Source organism: Pantherophis guttatus, chromosome 1 (assembly GCF_059756535.1).
Source record: "Pantherophis guttatus breed Tessera chromosome 1, ASM5975653v1, whole genome shotgun sequence".
In the NCBI taxonomy this organism is placed as follows: Eukaryota; Metazoa; Chordata; class Lepidosauria; order Squamata; family Colubridae; genus Pantherophis; species Pantherophis guttatus.
Window position 1 is genome coordinate 115,762,432 of NC_142063.1, and position 22,696 is coordinate 115,785,127.

The 22,696-nt window shown below is 39.5% G+C and overlaps 2 protein-coding genes across 2 annotated transcripts; both read left to right on the forward strand.

The window, feature by feature from the left end:
- Positions 1–9,181: 9,181 nt before the first annotated feature.
- LOC117667154 (olfactory receptor 5AS1-like) lies at positions 9,182–10,128 on the forward strand. Its single transcript, XM_034420370.3, has one exon. The coding sequence runs from the start codon at positions 9,185–9,187 to the stop codon at positions 10,121–10,123; it is 939 nt and encodes a 312-aa protein (XP_034276261.2). The 5' UTR covers positions 9,182–9,184; the 3' UTR covers positions 10,124–10,128.
- Positions 10,129–21,111: 10,983 nt separating this feature from the next.
- On the forward strand, positions 21,112–22,132 carry LOC132710755 (olfactory receptor 5AS1-like). The gene has a single exon (XM_087891587.1). It carries the CDS (start codon positions 21,112–21,114, stop codon positions 22,048–22,050), a length of 939 nt encoding a protein of 312 aa, XP_087747713.1. The 3' UTR covers positions 22,051–22,132.
- Positions 22,133–22,696: the final 564 nt, after the last annotated feature.

Here is a 22,696-nt window from a genome sequence, read left to right on the forward strand (position 1 = left end):
AACTTGATGCCATTTACACAAAAGAACTTTACATCATGCCATTACCACAATAACCTATATTTCCCATCCAGAACAGAGTTACTTCTAGTTAAGTTTTGGGGAAGGCAGAGTAGGCTGAAAAAAAGTTTTGTCAGATGTAAATGCCTTATTCCCTATTGTGTAAATAATGTATATATGGGGTATCAGGGGTTAACTTATTCTTTGTTTCTTAATGTATTCATAATCCACCACTCCCACTCTTGGCTCCACCCTTTGTATATATAAGGAGCCACATTCACCCTTTTCTTCGCTTCTATCTGTGAATATTCAGTGAATATAGAATGCCTACTATAATTAAAGAGAAATATATTTGAAACTCTAACTCTCATTATTATTATTGAGTCTGATCCTAAAAATATTGCAACAAACTGGTAGCAGAGGATGGTTAATTGACTCAATAAATAACTAAAAATGTCTAAGAAAGATAGGCCCAACACCAGGGCCTACAGCAAAGAAATAGAAACTGAACAAGAAATAATCAACGAATCCACAAACGCGATTTCGAGAGAATCCGAAGAATACACCACTGAAGAAGAAGAACTAATAAATGAAAATGATGGCCAGGAGGAAATCGAAATAGAAAATAACGAACTCAGGTCAGAGATACTGAAGCTTTTAAAAAGCCAGAAGAATGATGAAAGCCTCATCGCGAACTTCCAAGAAATGCTGAAGAACAGCGGAGCAGCGAGAGAGAAAAACATCGCTAAAGAGAAACCCAAAGACCAAAAAACTGTGAGTGAGATGACTACAGAGAAAGTCGTTATGAAAAAGAAAAGATGTGATCCCGCGCGAAATTTTGAATGGCAGCCATCTTGGTTTCAACAAGACTCCAAAGTAAGCGAAGCAGAGCCAATCAAAATGCTCAGTTCAAAATTTCTGGCGCGAAAAACGTTATCAGACAACGAAAGTGAAAAGGAGGATTCAAACTCTTCGGAAGAGCCAGAATCAGAAAATGAAAATGACTTAACGAAATCCCAAGTAAAGTCAGCAATGAAGACGCTTTTTGCTGCATTCGGGCCAAAATTAAAAATTTCCAAAGCGCCAACGAAGAAGCAAGCGAACAAGCCGATACTTCAAGACCTGCACGCTCCCATCCTGACTTCGAGAACGACGACGCCCGAGCCCAGAGAGCCATGTCGATTCCGCCCTACACCGCAGACCGAAGCAAGTGCCAACGCACCCAAAAGAAAGAGAAGAACAGTCGCCGCCATCAGAACTCCTAAGACCGAGCCAGAGACCGACTCGTCTGAAGAGGAACGGAGCGAGCGAGCTACAATGGAGAGAACCTTCCACGACGACGTCAAAGAAGAAATGAACAACGCGCATGTGCGAAACTACGTAGACGGTCCGGAAAGACTTGAACTGGCCAGAAAACCGCGCAGACTCGTTGCGAGCATTCCCATGCCGTTTTGCAATTTCCTACACTTGCGAGACCACGGACTACCTCAGGTTGTAAGTAATGGACAAAATAATGTGGGTAACTTACCTAGTGACTTCCCAAAACTTAGGGTTGATGGCATTAATTTACAAGAATGGTATCAACAGCTCCAGGTTGTCTTTATGAAAGAAAATTTACTATTTTTTATCACTAGTCCCCCAAGAAGACCTTGGACTTTAAAAATAGATTGTTTACACCATAAGGCATTTTTCTTAATAATATCTAGCGTGTCTCCTGCAATGTATCATAGCATCAAACCAAATCTAACTGTTTCAGAAATAATTCAATGCATGTTTAATTTGTTTCACAGCGATAGTGTAGCTACCACCACAAGAATGTCTAAGGACTTCTTTTCTTCCAGAGTAAAACCAGGGGTTTCCATAAGTGAGCATTTAATATCTTTAAACAAAATAAGAGCTGAGCTGCATTTGAGGGGGGAAGTGATTTCAGATCAAACAATGAAAAGTGTTATTATCAACTCACTTGATTCATCATGGGATAGTTTTATGTCACACTTAGACACCATCAATCTAGGATATTTGTCAATAGAAAGTCTGTCTAACAAATTGATAGCAGAAGACAATTCAAGAAAAAATCGTTATAGCAATCACACAGAACACAAACCTTTTAGGAAGGTAGCTTTCCAAGAAAAATATAATGAAACTTTTAAATGCCACAATTGTGGGTCCAGAGAACACAATAGAAGAGATTGCCCCAAAATTTCAAAGGAAAGACATAGGTCAGAATATAGGAATAAATACAATTATAGACAGTCTTCCACAGATAGACATAAATATAGAAGCCCACCAAATTACAGAGAAAGTAGAGGGGGCAGAGAAAATTCAAAAGAGAGAAAATCTGGTTCACTGAATGGACTAAATAAACAAGATAACACTAAAACGCAACCAAATGAGAACAATAATTGGCTTATTGATTCTGGAGCAACTAATCACACCACTAATAACAAAAATATATTATCTTCATTTACAGAAGATAAGTTTGTAATAAAGGTAGCTAATCAAGAAAAAGTTCAAGTATTAGGCAGAGGGAATGTGACCTTGCCTGGTCTAGGAAAAATAGAGGGGGTATTGTTAATACCAGAAATACCTCATAACATACTAAGTGTCATAAAATTAAGCAGAGATTCTGACATCAATATAGTTTTCTCAAAGGGAAAAGCAACTTTAGAGAAGAATAAAACAAATGTAGGCACTGTGATGATTAAAGGAGGCCTACCCTATCTGATAACAAAAGAAAGATGGTTACATAACATTGATTCAAATATGGAAGATTGCATTGAGGCAGATGATGAAAATATTAGTAACAGTGACAATGATGAATGTAAAATATCTCATGATCACACAGATACACACAATGAGAAGAAACCAAAAATAGGTAAACCAATTCATGACGAGTGTGCTCATATCTTACATAGGAAGTTAGGACATGCAAGTTTTCCTGTAGTACAAAAAATGACTGAACACGCAGAAGGTGTCAAAATAAAAAATTGTGAAAATTATTTGGAATGCTCAGTATGTAAATCTACTAAATTAAAAACTAGTCCCAGGCCAAAAAAATCCACCAGATCAACTAACAAAATTTTTGACTTAGTACACATGGACTTAGTTGGTCCATTAACTCCATCAATCACTTATAGAAAACGTTACTTCCTAACAATAGTAGACGATTACAGTCGCTATGGTTTTGTTTACACATTAAAACACAAGGATGAAACCTTTCAAAAATTTAAGGAATTTTACAAACGCATAGAAACACAACATAATATCAGAATAAAACAAATTATGACAGATAGGGGATGTGAATTCATGTCTAAAGAATTCTCCCAATGGTTAAAGGATAGAGGAATGCTACATTACACGTCTAGTCCATTTTCTGCGTTCCAAAACGGGATTGCAGAGAGAAAGAATTCCACATTACAAACCATGATTAGATGCACATTAGAGGATGCTGGTTTAGGCAAACAATTTTGGTCAGAAGCCCTACATTATTCAAATTACACTCAAAATAGAACCTGGTCCAGTATTGTGAATAAGACACCATATGAGGTGATGTATAATAGGAAACCAAAATTAGCACACATGCACATATTTGGGGTCACTGCAGACGTACACATACCCAAACAATTGAGAAGAAAGGGAGAAAACGTATCCAGAAGATTAAGATTTATGGGATATGAAACTGGCACCAAAGGGTACAGATTCATTGATAATAATAATAAATTTATAGTTTCCAGAACAGCTGTGTTCCATGAACAGGCCAACTGGTCTAAATTACATCTTAATGAAATATTTCCGAATAAATGCAAGGATACTAAATCTCGTGAGGAAGGGACGATAGAAAATCAAAATATTAACAAAAATAAAAGCAAAACCAAAACATGGACAAATAGTCAACACAAAATAAAGACAGACACATTAACAAAAAAGGAAGCAAGATATTTGCATGACTACCATAGCAAACCAGAAAGAGCTATTAGGAACAACAGAAATCAAATACCAAATAAATACAAAGATTACATAATGCATATGGATGGTGAACAAATAACACCTAATACATATGAGGAAGTATTAAAACTACCTCGTGAAGAAAAAGAAAAATGGGAACTAGCTATGAAAAAAGAGATGGAGAGTTTGCAAGGATTAAATGTATTCACACCTGCGATTGCACCCAAAGATAAAACAATTATTGGTACCAGGTGGATTTATAAAATTAAGAATCTAGAAGGAGGCAATACCTTATACAAAGCTAGATTGGTTGCACAAGGTTATGCACAAAAATATCCGGAGGACTATACTGACACATACTCCCCCACAGTAAGAACAGAGAGTGTTAAAACAGCTCTAGTAGTAGCATCCACACTCAATCTTGATGTATTTCAATATGACATACAGACTGCGTACCTACACGCAAAACTAGATAAGGAAATATACGTGAGAGCACCTCACAGTCAATACACCAATAAAAATGAAATTTGGCTATTGAACAAGAGTTTATACGGATTAAAGCAATCTGGCAAAAGATGGTACGATTGCTTGGTAAAAGTACTTAAAACCATGGATTTCAACGCTACCACCGCTGATAACTGTTTCTTTGTCAAAAAGAGTGATGATCACGTTGAGTTTGTCTTGATTTATGTAGATGATATTTTATATATAGGAAAACACAGAGAGAGAAGAGAAATCTTTGTAAACAAGTTAAATGAACATTTCTCGTTGAAATCTCTAGGTAAAGTAAACAAATACCTTGGTGTACAAATTAACAAAACTAGAAGGGGATTCAAACTTACTCAGAAAGATAAGATTATTGAACTTCTAAACAAATGCAATTTAAACAATGCCAAACCCTGTGACACTCCTATGCAAACTGATTTCCTTAGAAATACTGATGAATCTTCCCCTGAATTCAAGGATAATACATTTTATAGATCAGTCATAGGTTCACTTCTTTATATATCTAATTGGACCAGGCCAGATATTGCATTACCACTCAATTTATTATCAAGGCACGTTAGTAAACCAACAATGTATCACTGGGAAGCTGTCAAAAGAATTTTAAGATATCTGAAAAGTACATTAGACTTTTGTCTAGTATTAGAGCCTAGTGATAATAAAGAACCAAGACTTACATGTTACGCAGATGCGGATTGGGCTGGAGATACATCATGCAGAAAAAGTACTTCTGGTTATATTTTTCTGTTAAATGACTGTCCAGTTTACTGGTACACTGGTAAACAAGAACTGGTAGCCACTTCAACCACAGAAGCGGAATATGTTTGTTTATCCAAAGCTGCAAATAACCTTGTATGGTTTAATGATTTAATTTCAGATGTTTGGAAAAAACCTGCTTTGCCTTTTGTTATGCATGAAGACAATAAAGCGGCCATTGAAATATCTAGATCCGATGCCATTGGACAAAGATCCAGGCATATAGATATAAAATTTCAGCATGTGAGACAATTGTCTCAAGATGGATTTATCAAAGCAGTGCATTGCGATACCTCTGAACAATTAGCTGACATATTGACGAAGCCTTTACCTTCTAAACAGCACAAATACTTAACTTCCAAATTGTATGTCTTATATTGTCCTGAATCTGAATGTAATTGGTGTTGTATAGCGAACCGGCATTTAGAGGGGGATTTGTCAGATGTAAATGCCTTATTCCCTATTGTGTAAATAATGTATATATGGGGTATCAGGGGTTAACTTATTCTTTGTTTCTTAATGTATTCATAATTCACCACTCCCACTCTTGGCTCCACCCTTTGTATATATAAGGAGCCACATTCACCCTTTTCTTCACTTCTATCTGTGAATATTCAGTGAATATAGAATGCCTACTATAATTAAAGAGAAATATATTTGAAACTCTAACTCTCATTATTATTATTGAGTCTGATCCTAAAAATATTGCAACAAGTTTAATGTAATTTGTTATAAATAAAGCTTCCATTTGATGTGCAATACTTGCTGAAATTCTTTCATAATTGCTTTAGCTCTTTTGTGGGAAGTTTAGTGCCACATAATGGCACTATGATTAGCAGTCTGACATATTGACTGATATTGTCCATCAAAAAGCCAATGTGGTCATTCTATTTTCTTCTTATTTTGTCTACAAATTTATGCTTGTCAGCCTGCTGATCATCAAAATCAGAAAGAACATTATAGATGTGAGTTAATAGAGTCAGAAGTCAATTAGGAGCAGCATTCCCAGAGGTTTAAAAACAAACAAACCCAAAATTCTCCTGATATAATCATCATTTGGGAATCCCTCATTTTAAGATGGCTAAGAGAAGATGTCTGTTTCCAGCCTGCAAAACAAAATAACCTATACTTTTACACCTCAACAAAGTGAGTATGGATTTACTGTTTTGCCTGTTGGCTTACAGAAATCAGGGAATGGAATTGTAGGGTAGAAATTATAATAAATACATTTTAAGATAGCCATTTAACATCAGTTTTTTTAAAAATTGCTGTAGTCATGTCCCTTCTGATTTAAAAAGAAAACTGAGCATGTTTTCTCTTTCTTACTGAAGTCTGTATTATTTGCAGAAATGAAAGGTAGGAACTGTAATGAGCTGAATTAAATATATTTCAGAATTTTGGTAGCTGTTTAAACCTTCTGTAATATAGGCAAAACATTCAGCAAGTTATAGTTCAAAACACATCAGGAGGGACTCAATTTGTGGGGTTGGTTTTTTTTTTTTTTTGTTTTTTTTTTTTTAGGTAAACTAGAATATTGAGTCCTTTTATTTAATGTTGTGAATGACCAAGTATTGTTAAAATGTGTACATTGCCTTTAATCAAAAAGAACTTTTTGTGACTGATTGTAGAGTAGTATGTAGAGAATGTTGAATGACAAATTTGGAGTTACACCAAACATTCTTGCTTCTAAATTATTATTTCTTACATTTAGCAAGTCTGGTTTTCCAGTAAGCTCATGGTACAGATGTCAGAATAATTAAACTGTAATATCTATTATGTTTCTTTCAAAAAGTAAAAATGAAGCCTAATTACCATCTATTCCCTGGATTTATACCAACCAATCCATCTGTTCAGTAACACTGGGCTTCTGTTTTTGTTTTTAGCAAAGCTGCAAGATTGTAGGAAGATCTCAAAACCAAAAATGAATGTTCTAATATATGAATTAAATCCTGAATACAGTAATTTTGTATTTATTACTAAACATTTTAAACAATGAAAATCAATTCTTTAAACAAGCTATTTATTTATTTATTTATTTATTTATTTATTAGATTTCTATACCGCCCTACTCCCGAAGGACTCAGGGCGGTGCACAGCCAAACAATAAAAACACATACAATACAAAATTTAAAAAATAGAATAAAATCAAATTAAATAATTTTGGCCCCGACAAATTTAAAACCCCAAACTTTTAAAACCAATTTAAAATTGAATATATAAATACTAAAAAATATTTAAAATTTTAAAAATCTTTTATAAAAGAGGGGGAAAATTAGGCCAGGCCGGCCTGGTGAAATAGTAAGGTCTTTAAGGCGCGGCGGAAGGTGCGCAGATCCGGGATCCTCCGTATCTCTGGGGGGAGCTCGTTCCAGATAGTAGGTGCCCCCACAGAGAAGGCTCTCCCCCTGGGGGCCGCCAGTCGGCATTGTTTGGCTGACGGCACCCGGAGGAGCCCCTCTCTATGGGAGCGTACCGGCCGGTGGGAGGCTATTGGTGGTAGTAGGCGGTCCCGCAAGTACCCGGGTCCTAAGCCATGGAGCGCTTTAAAGGTGGTAACCAAAACCTTGAAGCGCACCCGGAAGACCACCGGGAGCCAGTGCAGCTCGCGCAGGAGAGGTGTTACATGGGAACGCCATGTCGCTCCCATTACCACCCGCGCGGCCGCACTCTGCGCCAGTTGGAGCCTCTGGGTGCTCCTCAAGGGGAGCCCCATGTAGAGAGCGTTGCAATATTTACTGTAGAACTGATGTTTTAATAATTTTAATTGCTGCTATGATTTCAACTCTTTGCATTCTGTTGGAGATCTTAATTTTATAATTCTCAAGACAAAACCAGATTGTTTTGACACTGTAGGAAGAAAACTATTAAAAAAGTGAATTTCTCATCCCAGGCTGTAAAATCCAATACTAATAAATTAGTAACCTAACTACGGGCTGCTTTTTATGATACAAACAAACAAACTTTGTTTTGTAAGGCCTTATTACTTATTATTATTGTCTAATAATAAGAGTAAGAACATTACATATTATTCAATATTTATAATGTAATAATAATGTATTGCTATGTAGTTATAATCCTGAAGCTTATAGAATACTGTTTTATAAGGGCTACAATTGAATAAAAACATGTTAATAACCTCTTTTCTTTTCTTTTCTTTTGGAAGATTTGCAAAAGATTGGATACTTACAAGACTAGATGTTTATATGCTATTGTTTTGGGTTGTGTTGCTTTTAATAATAATTGCTATAAATGTGTGCTGTTCTGAATCAGATGCTGAGTAGAACAGTCATTATAAACAATAAATAGTGCTAGTTCTGGACAAAAGTCAACAAGGGTAAATCTGGTCTGGTTTCTTATAAAAAAATAGATTACACAGACAATATGTGCAAAGAAGTTTGTGCTTCAACATTCTGTTGTCTTCTCTATCCAAATCTGTTTCTGATTTTTATAAGCTATCTCCCTAACCATTAATAAAATCAAGGAACAATCTATAATGTTATTGTTGAAAATCAGAGGCAAATGATTCCCAAGACATGACAGGACACAATTTTATTACCTACATAAAAATGCTTTGAAATATTGAAAACAGCCTTTCTCATATTGATGAATTCCAGATTTATTGGAATAGAATAGTCATAATCTGCAGACAGTATGAGAAATGCCATGCTGGTTGAGATGGTTTGAGCTACAACCAAACAAATTGAGAAAGCATTAGATTGCAAAAGACTAATTTAAAGTATTATTCCATGCCACGGTCCCACAGTTACTATAAGGTTCCTCTTTTACAAATGAGGAAAATAAGCTCAGTTTCACTTGTCCAAGTTCATATAGTGATATTCTAAGGAATTCTCAGACAAACACAAGTCCCTCTTTCCCTCTCTTTCCTTCTCACATATAAGAACATATTTCTTCAGATGAATAGTTATATCATAACATCAGTTTTCTTTTTTAGACTCCATATTTTATAACATACATCAAATAGATGGCTGGAGAAAATTGTACTCTGATGGAAAACTTCATTCTTTTGGGATTCACAGATCGTCTTGTCCTGAAAAACATTCTCTTTGTGATCTTTTTGCTCATCTATATTATCACTGTTGTAGGAAATACTGTTATTATTTGGGTTGTGAAAATCAATTCTCATCTTCAAACCCCCATGTATTTCTTTCTCAGCAATTTGTCTTTCTTAGATCTCTGTTATTCTTCAGTTGTCACCCCCAAAATGCTTGTAAACTTCCTATCACACCAAAAAATCATTTCATACACTGGCTGCATCTTGCAACTTTACTTTTATGCTGGTTTAGCAACTACAGAATGTTACCTTTTGGCTGTGATGGCTTATGACCGATACTTGGCTATCTGTAACCCGTTCATGTATACATACATCATGTCTCGAAGGATCTGTATCTCTTTGGTCGTCTTGTCATATTTGGCTGGATTCCTGAATTCTACAATCCAGACAGGATTCAGTTTACGAGTAACGTGTTGCAAAACCAATGTCATTGACCATTTCTTCTGTGATGGCCCCCCTCTGAGTTATCTTTACTGTTCTGATATTTCACTCAATGAACTTTTGCTATTTACAATTGTTGGGTTTAATGAAATCACTACCACATCATTGGTGTTTGTATCCTATTGCTGCATCCTCTTTACTATCCTCAGAATGGACTCCGTAGAGGGAAAATACAAAGCTTTCTCTACTTGCACATCTCACTTGATGGTTGTCACCCTTTTCTATGGAACTCTTCTCTTCATGTACTTGCGTCCTACAACTACTTATTCTATGAACACTGATAAAGTAGTGTCAGTCTTCTATACAGTGATAATCCCGATGCTCAACCCAATAATATACAGCTTGAAAAACAAAGAGGTTATAAATTGTATGAAGAAAATATTAAAAGGAATGGTCTTTTCTAAATGAATTTTGTTTATATTAAAAAACAGACAAGACAGGGCACCACAATACATACATGTTAACAGGCTAAATTTCCATTTTTCAAAACAAAATGCATTGCTTCTTAAACACAAACAGGAATAGTTTGTGAATCATATATTTTTCAAATAGATTGTGCTTTTGAACTTATTATTATTATTGTTGTTGTTGTTGTTATTGTTATTGCTATTATTATTATTTTTCCTTTAGCATCAACAATCAAACTGTCAGTCTCTTTTAGCATGATTATGTTTTTAAGGCAATTTTTTTCCTCTTGCAATTGCCAAAATTTTAAAACATTTTAGAAGCTCATTTAAAATTTAAAAATTACAACCATTTCAAAAACAATTATAAAAAAATTCAATTCCTCTCCTTTTAGGACCTTCTTGTGACTAGTATTGAAGCAGAACTTAAATGCAATTCAGGTTGCTCTCTTGATACATATTTGTAAAGAATGACAGATGAATAAATATTTGAAAGAATAAAATCTAAGCTGAGAGGAAAAAACGAAATCTTGGCTGAAAAGAAAATATGAAATCTCAGCTTGCAGTTAGGGTCTTTCTTTGGCACCTAACAAGACTACTGCAGGTAGTCCTCAAAATATGACAACAATTGAGACCAGAAATTCTGTTGTTAAGCAAGACAGTTGTTAAGTGAATCATGCCCAATTTTATGACCTTTATTGCCAGACTTGTTAAATAAAACACTATAAGTCTTAAGTGAATCAGAGAGTTCATTCAGCAAATCCAGTTTCCCCCATTGACTTTGCTTGTCAGTGAACTGCATCAGTTATCTCTCTGCGCATGTCCAAGATGGCGGCGCCCACTGGGATCGCGATCTGAGGATGGGGCGCCGACCTACCCTTTGGGTCCTTTGGGGGTCGTTCTGAAGATCTTCGACCCCAGGACCAGTCAGGGGAGCTCCTGGCCAGCACGGAGAGGGTTTTCTTTCCCTCCGTGACTGAGCAGAGAGGAAGGGGCGATGCGTGGAGCGCCAGGCTGATCAGCTGGGCGGCGGCAGCGTCGGCAGTGTTTTTTCACAGCCGGAGGCCATCAATCAGATGGAGCGGCGCTGTGCCGGGGGCGCCCGCTGCGCGGCAAGTTTCTAAGCCCGGGGGGGTTGCCCGAAGGGCTGCAAGATGTGTCGGGCACCCCCTGAAGACCTCTGGGACGTCGCCAGGCTCTTTCGGGGGCTGGCGATGATGGCGCGGTGGCGGCGGCGATGGCGGTTGCTGTGGAGGCTAGCTGGCGGTCAGACAGCGCTGGGGATCCCCCCCTTGGAATAGGAGCTGGGGGGGCAACAAACCAACAGGACTGGGAGACCCTGCAACCACGGTTGGGGCGGAAAAGACCCGGAGCGATCTTCTGGGCCTTGGGAGGCCTCAATTTGTGGTTGTACGGGGGGCTGGGGGCTCGAGAAAACTGCCCCATTTCTGCCCCATTTCTCTCTCCTCCAGCATTCCCTTTTAGAACTGGGCCCACCTGGACCAACTGTCAGCCTGTGGGACTCATTGGCGCTATGCTCTATTACTATTACTATTCTGAACCCCCCTGACTCTGGAGAGGGCTATTTCCACCTGAATGGGAGACCGGTACATGGCTGCATCCCGTCGGCTGAGGGGGCTAGACATTTGCCTGACCACCGTGAGAGGGTGGCCAGGTGCCAGAGCCCCTGGGGGCTGAACCAGGAGGCTTTTTACATAAATGCACTTTATCAGCGAGGGGACTTTACCAGCGAGGGGACTTTACCATCGGTCTTTACCACCGGACAAACCGCCATGAGAGGGCAATTTTTGGACCTGACCCCCGGACGCTGTCCTTATGCATCGGTTCATTGCTACCACCTCACCACAAGAGGGGGCTGTCCAGCTGACCTAACCACCGTGAGAGGGTGGTTGGATCTATTCCCCCCTTGGAACTGTGGTCGTCTTGGCTTTGGACTATGTCCTCTGTTGTGAGGGGACAGGGGACTTGGTCCTGTAAATATGTCTCTGAGACCCCCCATTCCTTTGTCTTCTCCTCGGTCCTTTATATATACCCTCAGGATATGGTCGTGTCACCCATTATGATCAATGTACTCAACAGCGGAGCTTCTTGGTCTGCGAGACTCCCCCCTCTCGCAGGCTTGGCCCTCCATTCTATCGAGGGCCTACCTCGATGACGGGCTCTGGAGTCCCGAGAGGTGGCATGCCGCAAAGAGGGGGCTGCGGGGTTTTTTAAAATTGTCCTTGTCTAAACTTTTAAGGGGTTCAGGGAGGGGGGAGGGGGTGGGATTGGAATTATGGTTGTGGGTTTGGGGGATAACCCACTAGGGGGAGAGTCGGGCTTGGCCAGGACGTTCGGCGGGGGTGGAGGGGGTAGAGCTGGTCCAGACGGTGTTTTTACCATCGGTACTGTGTGTGGGAGAGGTAGATATGGCGGGAGCAGGGGGCCATATCATGTTAAGGGAGCTGTCTTCAAGCGGTAGGGTGCTCCGGCCCCCAAGGCTCCACCCATTCTCCAGGTAGTACAGACCTTTAGGGCCCGGGCCTTCACCTGATGTTGTGCAACGCCAGGTCCGTAGTAAATAAAGCCCCCCTCATCTGTGATCTTATTTACGAGGGGGGAGCGGACCTGGCGGGTATTACGGAGACCTGGTTGGGCCCAGAGGGAGGGGTCCCTCTGGTAGAAATGTGCCCACCAGGTTTCCACGCATTCCATCAGCCAAGGTCACAGGGGAGGGGTGGGGGAGTAGCGGTTATTATTAGAGAAGGCCTTAGGCCGAGGGAGACCACTGTACCTCAGACAGCTGGTTGTGAGTCCCTCCTTGTGAAGTGGGGCCACGGGGTTCAGATGGGTTTGCTGATCATGTACCTGGCTCCCTGCCACGTGGCGGCAGCCCTGCCCGAGCTACTCAACGTTATTGCTGTGGTGGCGGTTGATACCCCCAGACTTATGGTCATGGGGGATTTCAACCTGCCATCCGTGGGTGAGGGGTCTGAGGTGGCTCGGGAGTTCATGGCTTCCATGATGGCCATGGACCTGACCCAACTAATTCATGGCCCTACGCACACTGGGGGAAACACACTGGACTTGGTTTTTGTCTCTGGACAGTGGTTGAATAATCTCGAGTTAGGGGATATAGCTATCGAGCCCTTGTCATGGTCATATCACTCGCTCCTTCGCCTTGACCTTCGAACCGCGGCACCCCGCTGCAGGGAGGCGGAACCAGTAATATGGTACCGCCCCAGGCGCCTGATGGAACCTGATAGGTTCCAGATGGAGCTTGGGCCAATCCCGGAGGTTCTGGCTCACGCCTCATCTGGGGACCTAGTGGCCACCTGGGATAGGGTGGCTGCTAGAGCCCTGGACCGAGTCATGCGTTTGCGGCCTCTGACTCGGCGCTGATCTCACCTGGCTCCTTGGTTTACCGAGGAGCTGAGGGAGATGAAGCGCCGGAAAAGACACCTAGAGAGCTGTTGGAGGGCTAGTCTTTCTGAATCTGACCGAACACTGGTAAGATCTCATATTAGGAGTTACCTAGTGGCGATAAAAGCAGCAAAATGTACTCATTTTACTGCTCTTATTGCATCATCAGATAATCGCCCAGCCGCCCTGTTTAGGGTGACCCGCTCCCTGCTCCACCAGGAAGTGCGGGAGGACCCCTTGGAGGGAAGAGCCGAGGATTTTGTTCAATATCTGTATGACAAAATCGCTCAGATTCGGGCAGGTCTGGACTCTGACGGGATAGATCCAGCGAGGGTGACGGAGGCAGGTCTTGAGACTGTTATCTGGGATGAGTTTGATCCTGTGACCCCAGATGACGTGGACAGGATTCTGGGTAGATTGAATGCAACCACATGTTTGTTGGACCCGTGCCCCTCCTGGTTAGTGCTGGCTTCCCGGGAGGTGACGTGAGGCTGGCTCCAGGGGATTATAAATGCTTCATTGGGTGAGGGTGTCTTCCCCGCCGCCCTGAAAGAGGCGGTGGTAAGGCCCCTCCTCAAGAAGCCTTCCCTGGACCCGGCAGTATTGGCTAATTATCGTCCAGTCTCCAACCTTTGCTTCGTTGCGAAGGTTGTTGAGAGTGTGGTTGCGCGACAGCCCCCCCCAGTACCTGGATGAAGCGTCGTATCTAGATCCATTCCAGTCAGGCTTCAGGCCTGGGTACAGCATGGAAACGGCATTGGTCGTGTTGGTTGATGATCTCTGGAGGGCTCGGGACAGAGGTTGTTCCTCTGTCCTGGTCCTGTTAGACCTCTCAGCGGCTTTTGATACCATCGACCATGGTATCATGCTGCACCGGCTGGAAGGGTTGGGGGTGGGAGGCACCGTTTTACGGTGGTTCTCCTCCTTTCTCTCTGACCGGTCGCAGTCTGTGTTGACAGGGGGGCAGAGATCGACCACGAGGCCCCTTATATGTGGGGTGCCACAGGGATCGGTTCTCTCGCCCCTTTTGTTCAACATTTATGTAAAGCCGCTGGGCGAGATCATCCGTGGTTTCAGGGTGAAGTACCATCTGTATGCTGACGATACTCAGCTGTACATCTCCACCCCGGACCACCCCAACGATGCTCTTGAAGTGATGTCCCAGTGCCTGGAGGCCGTACGGATCTGGATGGGGAGAAACGGGCTCAGGCTCAACCCATCCAAGACCGAATGGCTGTGGTTTCCGACGTCCCGATATAGTCAGCTAGTGCCATCGCTAGCTATTGGGGGCGAATCATTGGCCCCCACGGAAAGGGTTCGTAACTTGGGCGTCCTCCTGGATTCACGGCTGTCTTTAGAAGAGCACTTGACGGCCGTGACCGGGAGGATTTTTCATCAGGTTCGCCTGATTCGCCAGTTACGTCCCTTTCTAGATCGGGACTCGTTACGCACAGTCACTCATGCCCTCGTCACCTCTCGTCTGGACTATTGTAACACTCTCTACATGGGGCTCCCCTTGAGGTGCACCCGGAGGCTCCAACTGGCACAGAGTGAGGCCGCACGGGTGGTTATGGGAGCAACGTGGAGCTCCCATGTAACACCTCTCCTGCGCGAGCTGCACTGGCTCCCGGTGGTCTTCCGGGTGTGCTTCAAGGTTCTGGTTACCACCTTTAAAGTGCTCCATGGCTTAGGACCTGGTTACTTACGGGACCGCCTACTACCATCAATAGCCTCCCACCGACCAGTACGCTCCCACAGAGAGGGGCTCCTCCAGGTGCCGTCGGCCAAACAATGTTGGCTGTCGGCCCCTAGGGGGAGAGCCTTCTCTGTGGGGGCACCGACGATCTGGAATGAGCTCCCGCCAGAGATATGGAGGATTCCGGACCTGCGCACCTTCCGCCGCAAGCTGAAGACGCTTTTATTTCATCAAGCTGGCCTCACCTAAATCTTCTCCCTTTTAAGTGTAAATTTTAAATTTTTACTGTATTTTAAAATATGGGTATTTTAAATTATGGGTATTAATTCAGCCAAATTTATTTAATTCATTTTATTCGATTTTAAATTTTGTATATCTATGTGTTTTATTTCATGGCTGTGCACCGCCCTGAGTCCTTCAGGAGTAGGGCGGTATAGAAATTCAATAAATAAATAAATAAACTGCTGAGAAGGTCATATTAATATTATGATTAATCATAATATTATCATATTACCCTGGAATGCTGCAACCATCATAAATGCGAGCTTGTTCCCAATGCCCGAATTTTGATCACATAACTTTGAAGATATTGCTACAATCATAAGAATGAGAACTGGTTGTATGTCACTTTTTTGAATGATGTAATTTTAAATGGTAACTAAAGGAAGAGTAGTTCAGAAAATCTCCAATCTGCTCCAGAATTCTCTGTACTAAATCCAGGTGTTTGTTTCATCCAATATTTTCCAGAGATATTTTCGTAAGGGCCATCTTATGATGAACCACATTGCCAACAATAATAACAGCAGCACAAAACAGCAACAATAATGTTACATGTGCCAGAAGATGCAACTGTGTTAGCAGCTCGGTAACTTTCTGCTGTACCTAAAATGCCGGAAAATTCTAGAAAATTGGAGAGAAATGCCAGCCGCCTGAAAGAAGATGGTGGAAAAATGGTTTCTCTTTGGTACTGGTATGAGAAGAGAAAATCCTCAGACATTTCTTAGAAAATTCTTTTCCTAAAGGAAATCTATTCTACCTCGAAAGTGTAGCACTGGGACAGGGGAATTACTCCTCTTTCAGGCCAAGAGTAAATAGGAAGGTTAACTTTGTATCACAGCCTATCAGGAATATGAATCCCAGTAGTTTAAAAACAAACAGCTAATTAACACCATACTTTCTGGTAGACATAGTCACTTCTTCAGATGGGAGTCCTCATTCTAAGCCAATTTAGATAATTCTGAAAAGAATAAAAGAAGTACATTTTGTTTCTCCTGAAGTGTTTGTAGGATACCATGGCAAGTGCTCATTTATTTCTTCATCCAATGTGACATTCAGTATCTATTTAGACAAATACAACAATCAGTCAATAAAGGGGATATGACAACAAAGGTAAACCTCTACTGAAATGTTATAGTGTTAGTAAAATCAAATGTATTGAATACATTTGATGAAATATTTTTCAAGGTGGTGGTGTTATTTTTTGAATCTAGATCATTTATAAGAGAACCAGTGATTACATTTCAGAAAAGGTTTCTTAGCAATATTCCTTCAGGACTCCTCACCCTCACCACTGTTCAAAACATGTCAGTGTCCTCTAAAATATTGCAGCTGATGTTCTTAATATATTTTCTTTTGTTAGCAATAGAATCAAAAATCACACTCGAATCTGATTTCTATCTCATATAGAGCATAAACAGTATCTTGAATGACGCCAGATCAGAAACAAACAATTCTTATAATTGGCCCAGTTAGTAATTTGATCTGCAATATGTATATCCTGAAGTTTCAAATTTCAAGGGCGGTCTTTCATGCGGTATATTCTAATGGTACAAGTGGGATGTAAGTGGGATTTCTACATTATGATTGAATCTGACAGGTCCAGGAAAAAGACATGCTGGTCTTAATGAAACAAAGAAACTTCTGAGCAACATCAGAAATTGAGCATCCAAATTCAGACTTCCATATAATCAAGGAGACATTTCAAGAGAAGTATTACTTTGTCTAGCACAGATAGAATCACTGATTCCTGAACTCCTTTTTGTCTGGCTAGGAACAAATTCTGTCTTATCTGTATTAGATGCAGTTTCTTTCCCTTCATTAAGTCCATTACAGTATTAATCTCAGCCATTGCAGCTGAGAACTTGGATTTGATAGGAAAAACATGGAAAGGGTTGTCAGCTTCATACAGGGCATAGCAGATTCAAAACTAGTTTTGAATCTTTTCCATGTCCTCAATCACTTTTCCACTCTGCTATCGCACACTTTTTCTAAGTATACTTAACAGAACTAGAGTCAAGGGTCTTCACCCAATCTGCTTATGTAACTACTATTTTGTGCACATATACTCCTTTTTTTATATTCTCTTGCGCATAGATGTGTTTTGATATTCTCCTCAGAACTTCAGAAACATGGAGTATTAGTACTTATCATTTTTTAATAGGTTTGTTTCCCCATTCAGCTTCTTATGAATTGATTAATCTGGTAATAAACCTCATTCTAAACTCTTCCCTTGTAACCACAATAGCTGAACCTGGTCCAATAGAAAGAACATTGGGAAAAAGAAATTGAGGAAGACGTTGATCAATAATATAGTGCTATAGGACACTGAACACCAGAACAACTAGACACAAGAACAGTTTTTTCACGAACGCCATCATTCTGCTAAACAAATAATTCCCTCAACTCTGTCAAACTAGTTACTAAGTCTGCACTACTATTAATCTTCTTATCATTCCCACCACCGATCTCCTTCTACTTATGACTGTATGACTGTGGCTTTGTTGCTTGTATCCTTACAATTTATATTGATATTGTTTCCTGATTGCTTATTTGTACCCAATGACTATCATGAAGTGTTGTAGCTTATGATTCTTGATGAACGTATCTTTTCTTTTATGTACACTGAGAGCTTTGCACCAAGACAAATTCCTTGTGTGTCCAATCACACTTGGCCAAAAAAAATTCTATTCTATTCTATTCTATTCTATTCTATTCTATTCTATTCTATTCTATTCTATTCTATTCTATTCTATTCTATTCTATTCTATTCTTTTTTTTAAGTATACTTTATTAAATTTTTCCATTATAAAAGAAAGATATACAATCTCTACCTCCTTCAGAGGCACAGTGTTTATACATATTAAGAAATCATACATCAAATATACTTCATCCTTAGCAGTTCAAAATTATATACAGTATAGCTCGTCTTTCAAATACATAACTAATCATATCCTAAGATCATGTTTTTGTCTTGTTCTTCAACCAATTATACCAATTTCCCCATACTTCGTAATGTTTAGATTTCTCCTCATTATTTATCTCACTCGTCAATTTTGCCATTTCTGCGCACTCTAGGATTTTATTTATTAACATTTCTTCTGGTGGTATGATTTTATTTTTCTAGTATTTCGCGAAGGCTAATCTAGTCTCTGTTGTTATCTGGTTTATAAGTTGAGTTTTGTTGTTGTTAAAGCCGTCTCCGATTATACCCAAAAGGAAAATTTCCTGTCCCATTATTTCACATAGCCAATATCGAATTTTGGACCAGAATCTTTTTGTCTTTGGACAGGTCCACCATAAATGCTAGAAGGTGCCGACAACTTTTCCACATTTCCAACACATGGCTGAGAGATTTGGAAACATTTTTACTAATCTAGCTGGCGCTAAATACCACCTATGTAGCATTTTATAGTGATTTTCTCTTAATGTTGCCGATTTTGTCATTTTATAATTCCTATTCCAGGTCACCTCCCAGTCATTGAAATTTAATCTGTATCCCAAATTTTTTCCCCAGATATTTAGCTGGTTTTTTGCTATAATCTCTGCCCTATCCTCATCTAATAAGAAGTTATATATTTTTGCTTGCATTTTCTTATCTACTCCCCAAATAATTTTATCAAAATGTCCATGCTTAGATTCTATACCATATTGGTCTCTATCTTTCTGAAATCTTGAGTTAATCTGCAAGTAGTTCCACCAATCTAGGTTGAAACCATGGTCCCTCAATATGTCCAAGGGTTTGAGCTTCCCCTTTTCATCTAAAATATCTTTATATGTGCCCAATTTATAGTCATCTCTCCTGTTTGGGGCCACCAACGCTTCCATAATGGAGAGCCAGTTAGGTACTTTAGTATAAATCCTCTGTCTAATTTCCTCCCACGTGTGTATAAGTGTCTCCCTAATTTTATGTTTATGAAAGTAGGATTTTTTCTTGTTCTTTGTGTCCCACAGGTGAGCATGCCATCCTTCTAGTATGTCGTGTCCTTCTAATGTCAGTATTCTCCTATTTCGTAGCGTGACCCACTCCTTAATCTAAATTACTTTCGCCGCCTTTTGGTATGTTTCCCAATCGGGGAGCCCGAATCCTCCCATATTTCTTTTCCTTGCAGTATCTTAAAGGAGATCCTCGATTTCTTACCCTCCCATAAGAAGTTTCTAATATGTTTGTTCAAGTCCAGAAAGAATTTTTTATCTAAAGTTATCGGAATATTTTGAAATAGATACAGAATTTTAGGTAGGATATTCATTTTGATTGCTGTTATTTTACTGATCAGAGACAGTTTTAGCTTTTTCCATCTTTCTAGGTCCTGATATATTTTTTGCAGTAATGGGGTATAATTGTCTTCTTTTAGTGATGAGAATCTCGCGGTGATCCATATTCCTAAATATTTTATTTTCTTAACTACCTGGAGGCCTAATAAATCTTCCACTTCCTTTTTTTTTTGTGTATCTGTCATATTTTTCACTATTATTTTAGTTTTTTTCCTATTAAGTTTAAGGCCCGCCACTTCTCCATAATTCTGTATTTCCTGCATTAGTTTTAAACCAGTTTCTAATGGATCTTCTATTATGAGGGCTACGTCATCTGCAAAAGCTTGCGTTTTGAATATTTCCTTCCTAATCTTTAATCCTTTAATTTCTTTATTGGCTCTGATCTTTCTAAGTAGCACCACTAGGGCCAGAATATAGAGTAAAGGGGATAGAGGACATCTCTGCCTCACTCCTTTTTGAATCTGAAATATCTGGGTTTTATCTGCATTCATTAATATGTTCGCCCTCTGTTTATGGTAGATGTTCTCGATCATCTTCCTAAAATTTGTCCCGAATCCAATTTAGTTAATTTGGTTAATCATAAAAGTCCAATTCAAATTATCAAACGCCTTTTGGGCGTCGACAAACATTAGCGCCAGCTGCTTTTCGGGATGTTGTTCATAGAATTCTATGGTGTTTAGCATTGTTCTCAAATTATCTCTGATCTGTCTCCCTGGAAGGAATCCATTCTGATCTTTGTGGATCCACTGATTTAAAATATTTTTGACCCTCTCCGCAATTATATTCATGAACAATTTCTATTCTATTCTATTCTATTCTATTCTATTCTATTCTATTCTATTCTATTCTATTCTATTCTAATGTAGTGTTTATCAATTGGGTAGGAGAAAAAGACAAGACTCTGTTACTGTTAGTGCTATGATCTCTGTCATTCTCTTTCGCAACATAAAAAAATGAAAATGGATTTTCAAAGGGGAAAAGAAAACAAGATTTTTTTTAAAAAAAATATAGTGATCTAATTCTCTTAACATCAACATTCATAAAACTGAATTCCACTGAGAAAACTAATAGGCCAAATATGAGTTTGCCGAACTGTTTAAAGATAAATATTAATTGATGTATAATTAAGTTTCCTTTAACAGAAAATTGAAATATATTCAATGCAAAAAATTTTGGAGCTGAAATGGGATTTCCTGGAACTAAATCTTATGTTTGACCCCCATGAAAAAATTCTCTTCAACTTTCAATTCAATTAATTCTCAATTAGTTCTCAAATTTTGCATGATTTTCTCTTTTAGTGAAGAATCAACTAAACCAATGAGATGACTGGAGAAAACTGCACTGAGGTGGAAGAATTTATTCTTCTAGGATTCACAGATCATGTAACCCTACAACATGTGCTCTTTCTGATATTTTTATTGATTTATATTATCACTGTTATGGGGAATGTTGGAATCATTTTGACTGTGAAAAATGATTCTCACCTTCAAACCCCCATGTATTTCCTTCTGAGCAACTTATCCTTCTTAGACCTTTGCTATTCATCTGTTGTCACCCCAAAAATGCTGGTAAATTTCCTGGTACAGAGGAAAGTCATCTTGTACATTGGCTGTATCTTACAACTCTATTTTTATGCAGGTTTAGCAACTACTGAATGCTACCTTCTGGCTGTGATGGCATATGACCGATACGTGGCCATCTGCAACCCACTGAAATATACCACTGTCATGTCAAAAACTGTCTGCATTTCATTAGTGGTATTGTGCTATATAGCTGGATTTCTCAATACATCTATACATGTGGGATTTCGTTTAAGATTAACCTGCTGTCATTCCAACATCATCAACCATTTCTTTTGTGATGGGCCTCCTCTGACTCATCTTTATTGTTCTGACATCCAACTCGTTCAGATTCTACTCTTTGCTTTTGCAGGATTTAATGAGGTTGCCACCACATCCATAGTGGTTATTTCCTATTGTTGCATCCTTGCTACAATCCTCCAAATGCGTTCACTTGAAAGTATTTACAAAGCATTCTCTACCTGCTCTTCCCACCTGATTGTGGTCTGCACTTTCTATGGGACTCTTCTTTTCATGTACCTGCGCCCCAGCTCCAGCTATTCCTTGGAGCAAGACAAGATCGTATCAGTCTTTTATGTTGTGATCATTCCTATGCTGAACCCCATCATATATAGTTTCAGGAATAGAGAAGTTAGAAATGCCATGAAAAAAACATTTCAAAGAATAATCATCTCCAAGTGACTTGCACACAAAATTTAGAAGAACATATTTATGCTACTCATTTGCCATGAATGCATTATGACACACTTACAAAAAAAATTTGTGGAATCTACAATTGTTTTAGAGTTATTTTTTACTTATCTTCCAAAATTTTTGTGATAAGTTTCTGTTATGCATGCAATGGATATTCTTTGTCATGTCACTGAGCAGAACAAATTTAAGAAAATGTCTCTTTATGGCATGATAAAATAATATGGGATTAAAGTTATCTACTTCATAACATGTAACAACAAAAGATCCTGGATGAGTTCAGATCATCTAGGCCAGAAAATCAGCACACAATCTCAACATTGTCACAATGTACATTTTGGTCAAGAGGAGAATCCTGGGTAGATCAGTCTTTCAGAAAATCTAGCTTAACCATTGGAAGCCAGTGTCTTGCCTAGAAAATTCAGACTACTGTTCTTTGGGGCTGCTTCTATATCTGTTCTGGGTTTGTCTTATTCCACTCCATCAATCTTCTTGGGAAGTTAAGCCAATTTACATTTGGCTTAGAAGTGGTACTCAACAAAAAATTAACTTCTTTTTCTTGATTTGTGATAGGAAAAGAAGGAAGGAAGGAAGGAAGGAAGGAAGGAAGGAAGGAAGGAAGGAAGGAAGGAAGGAA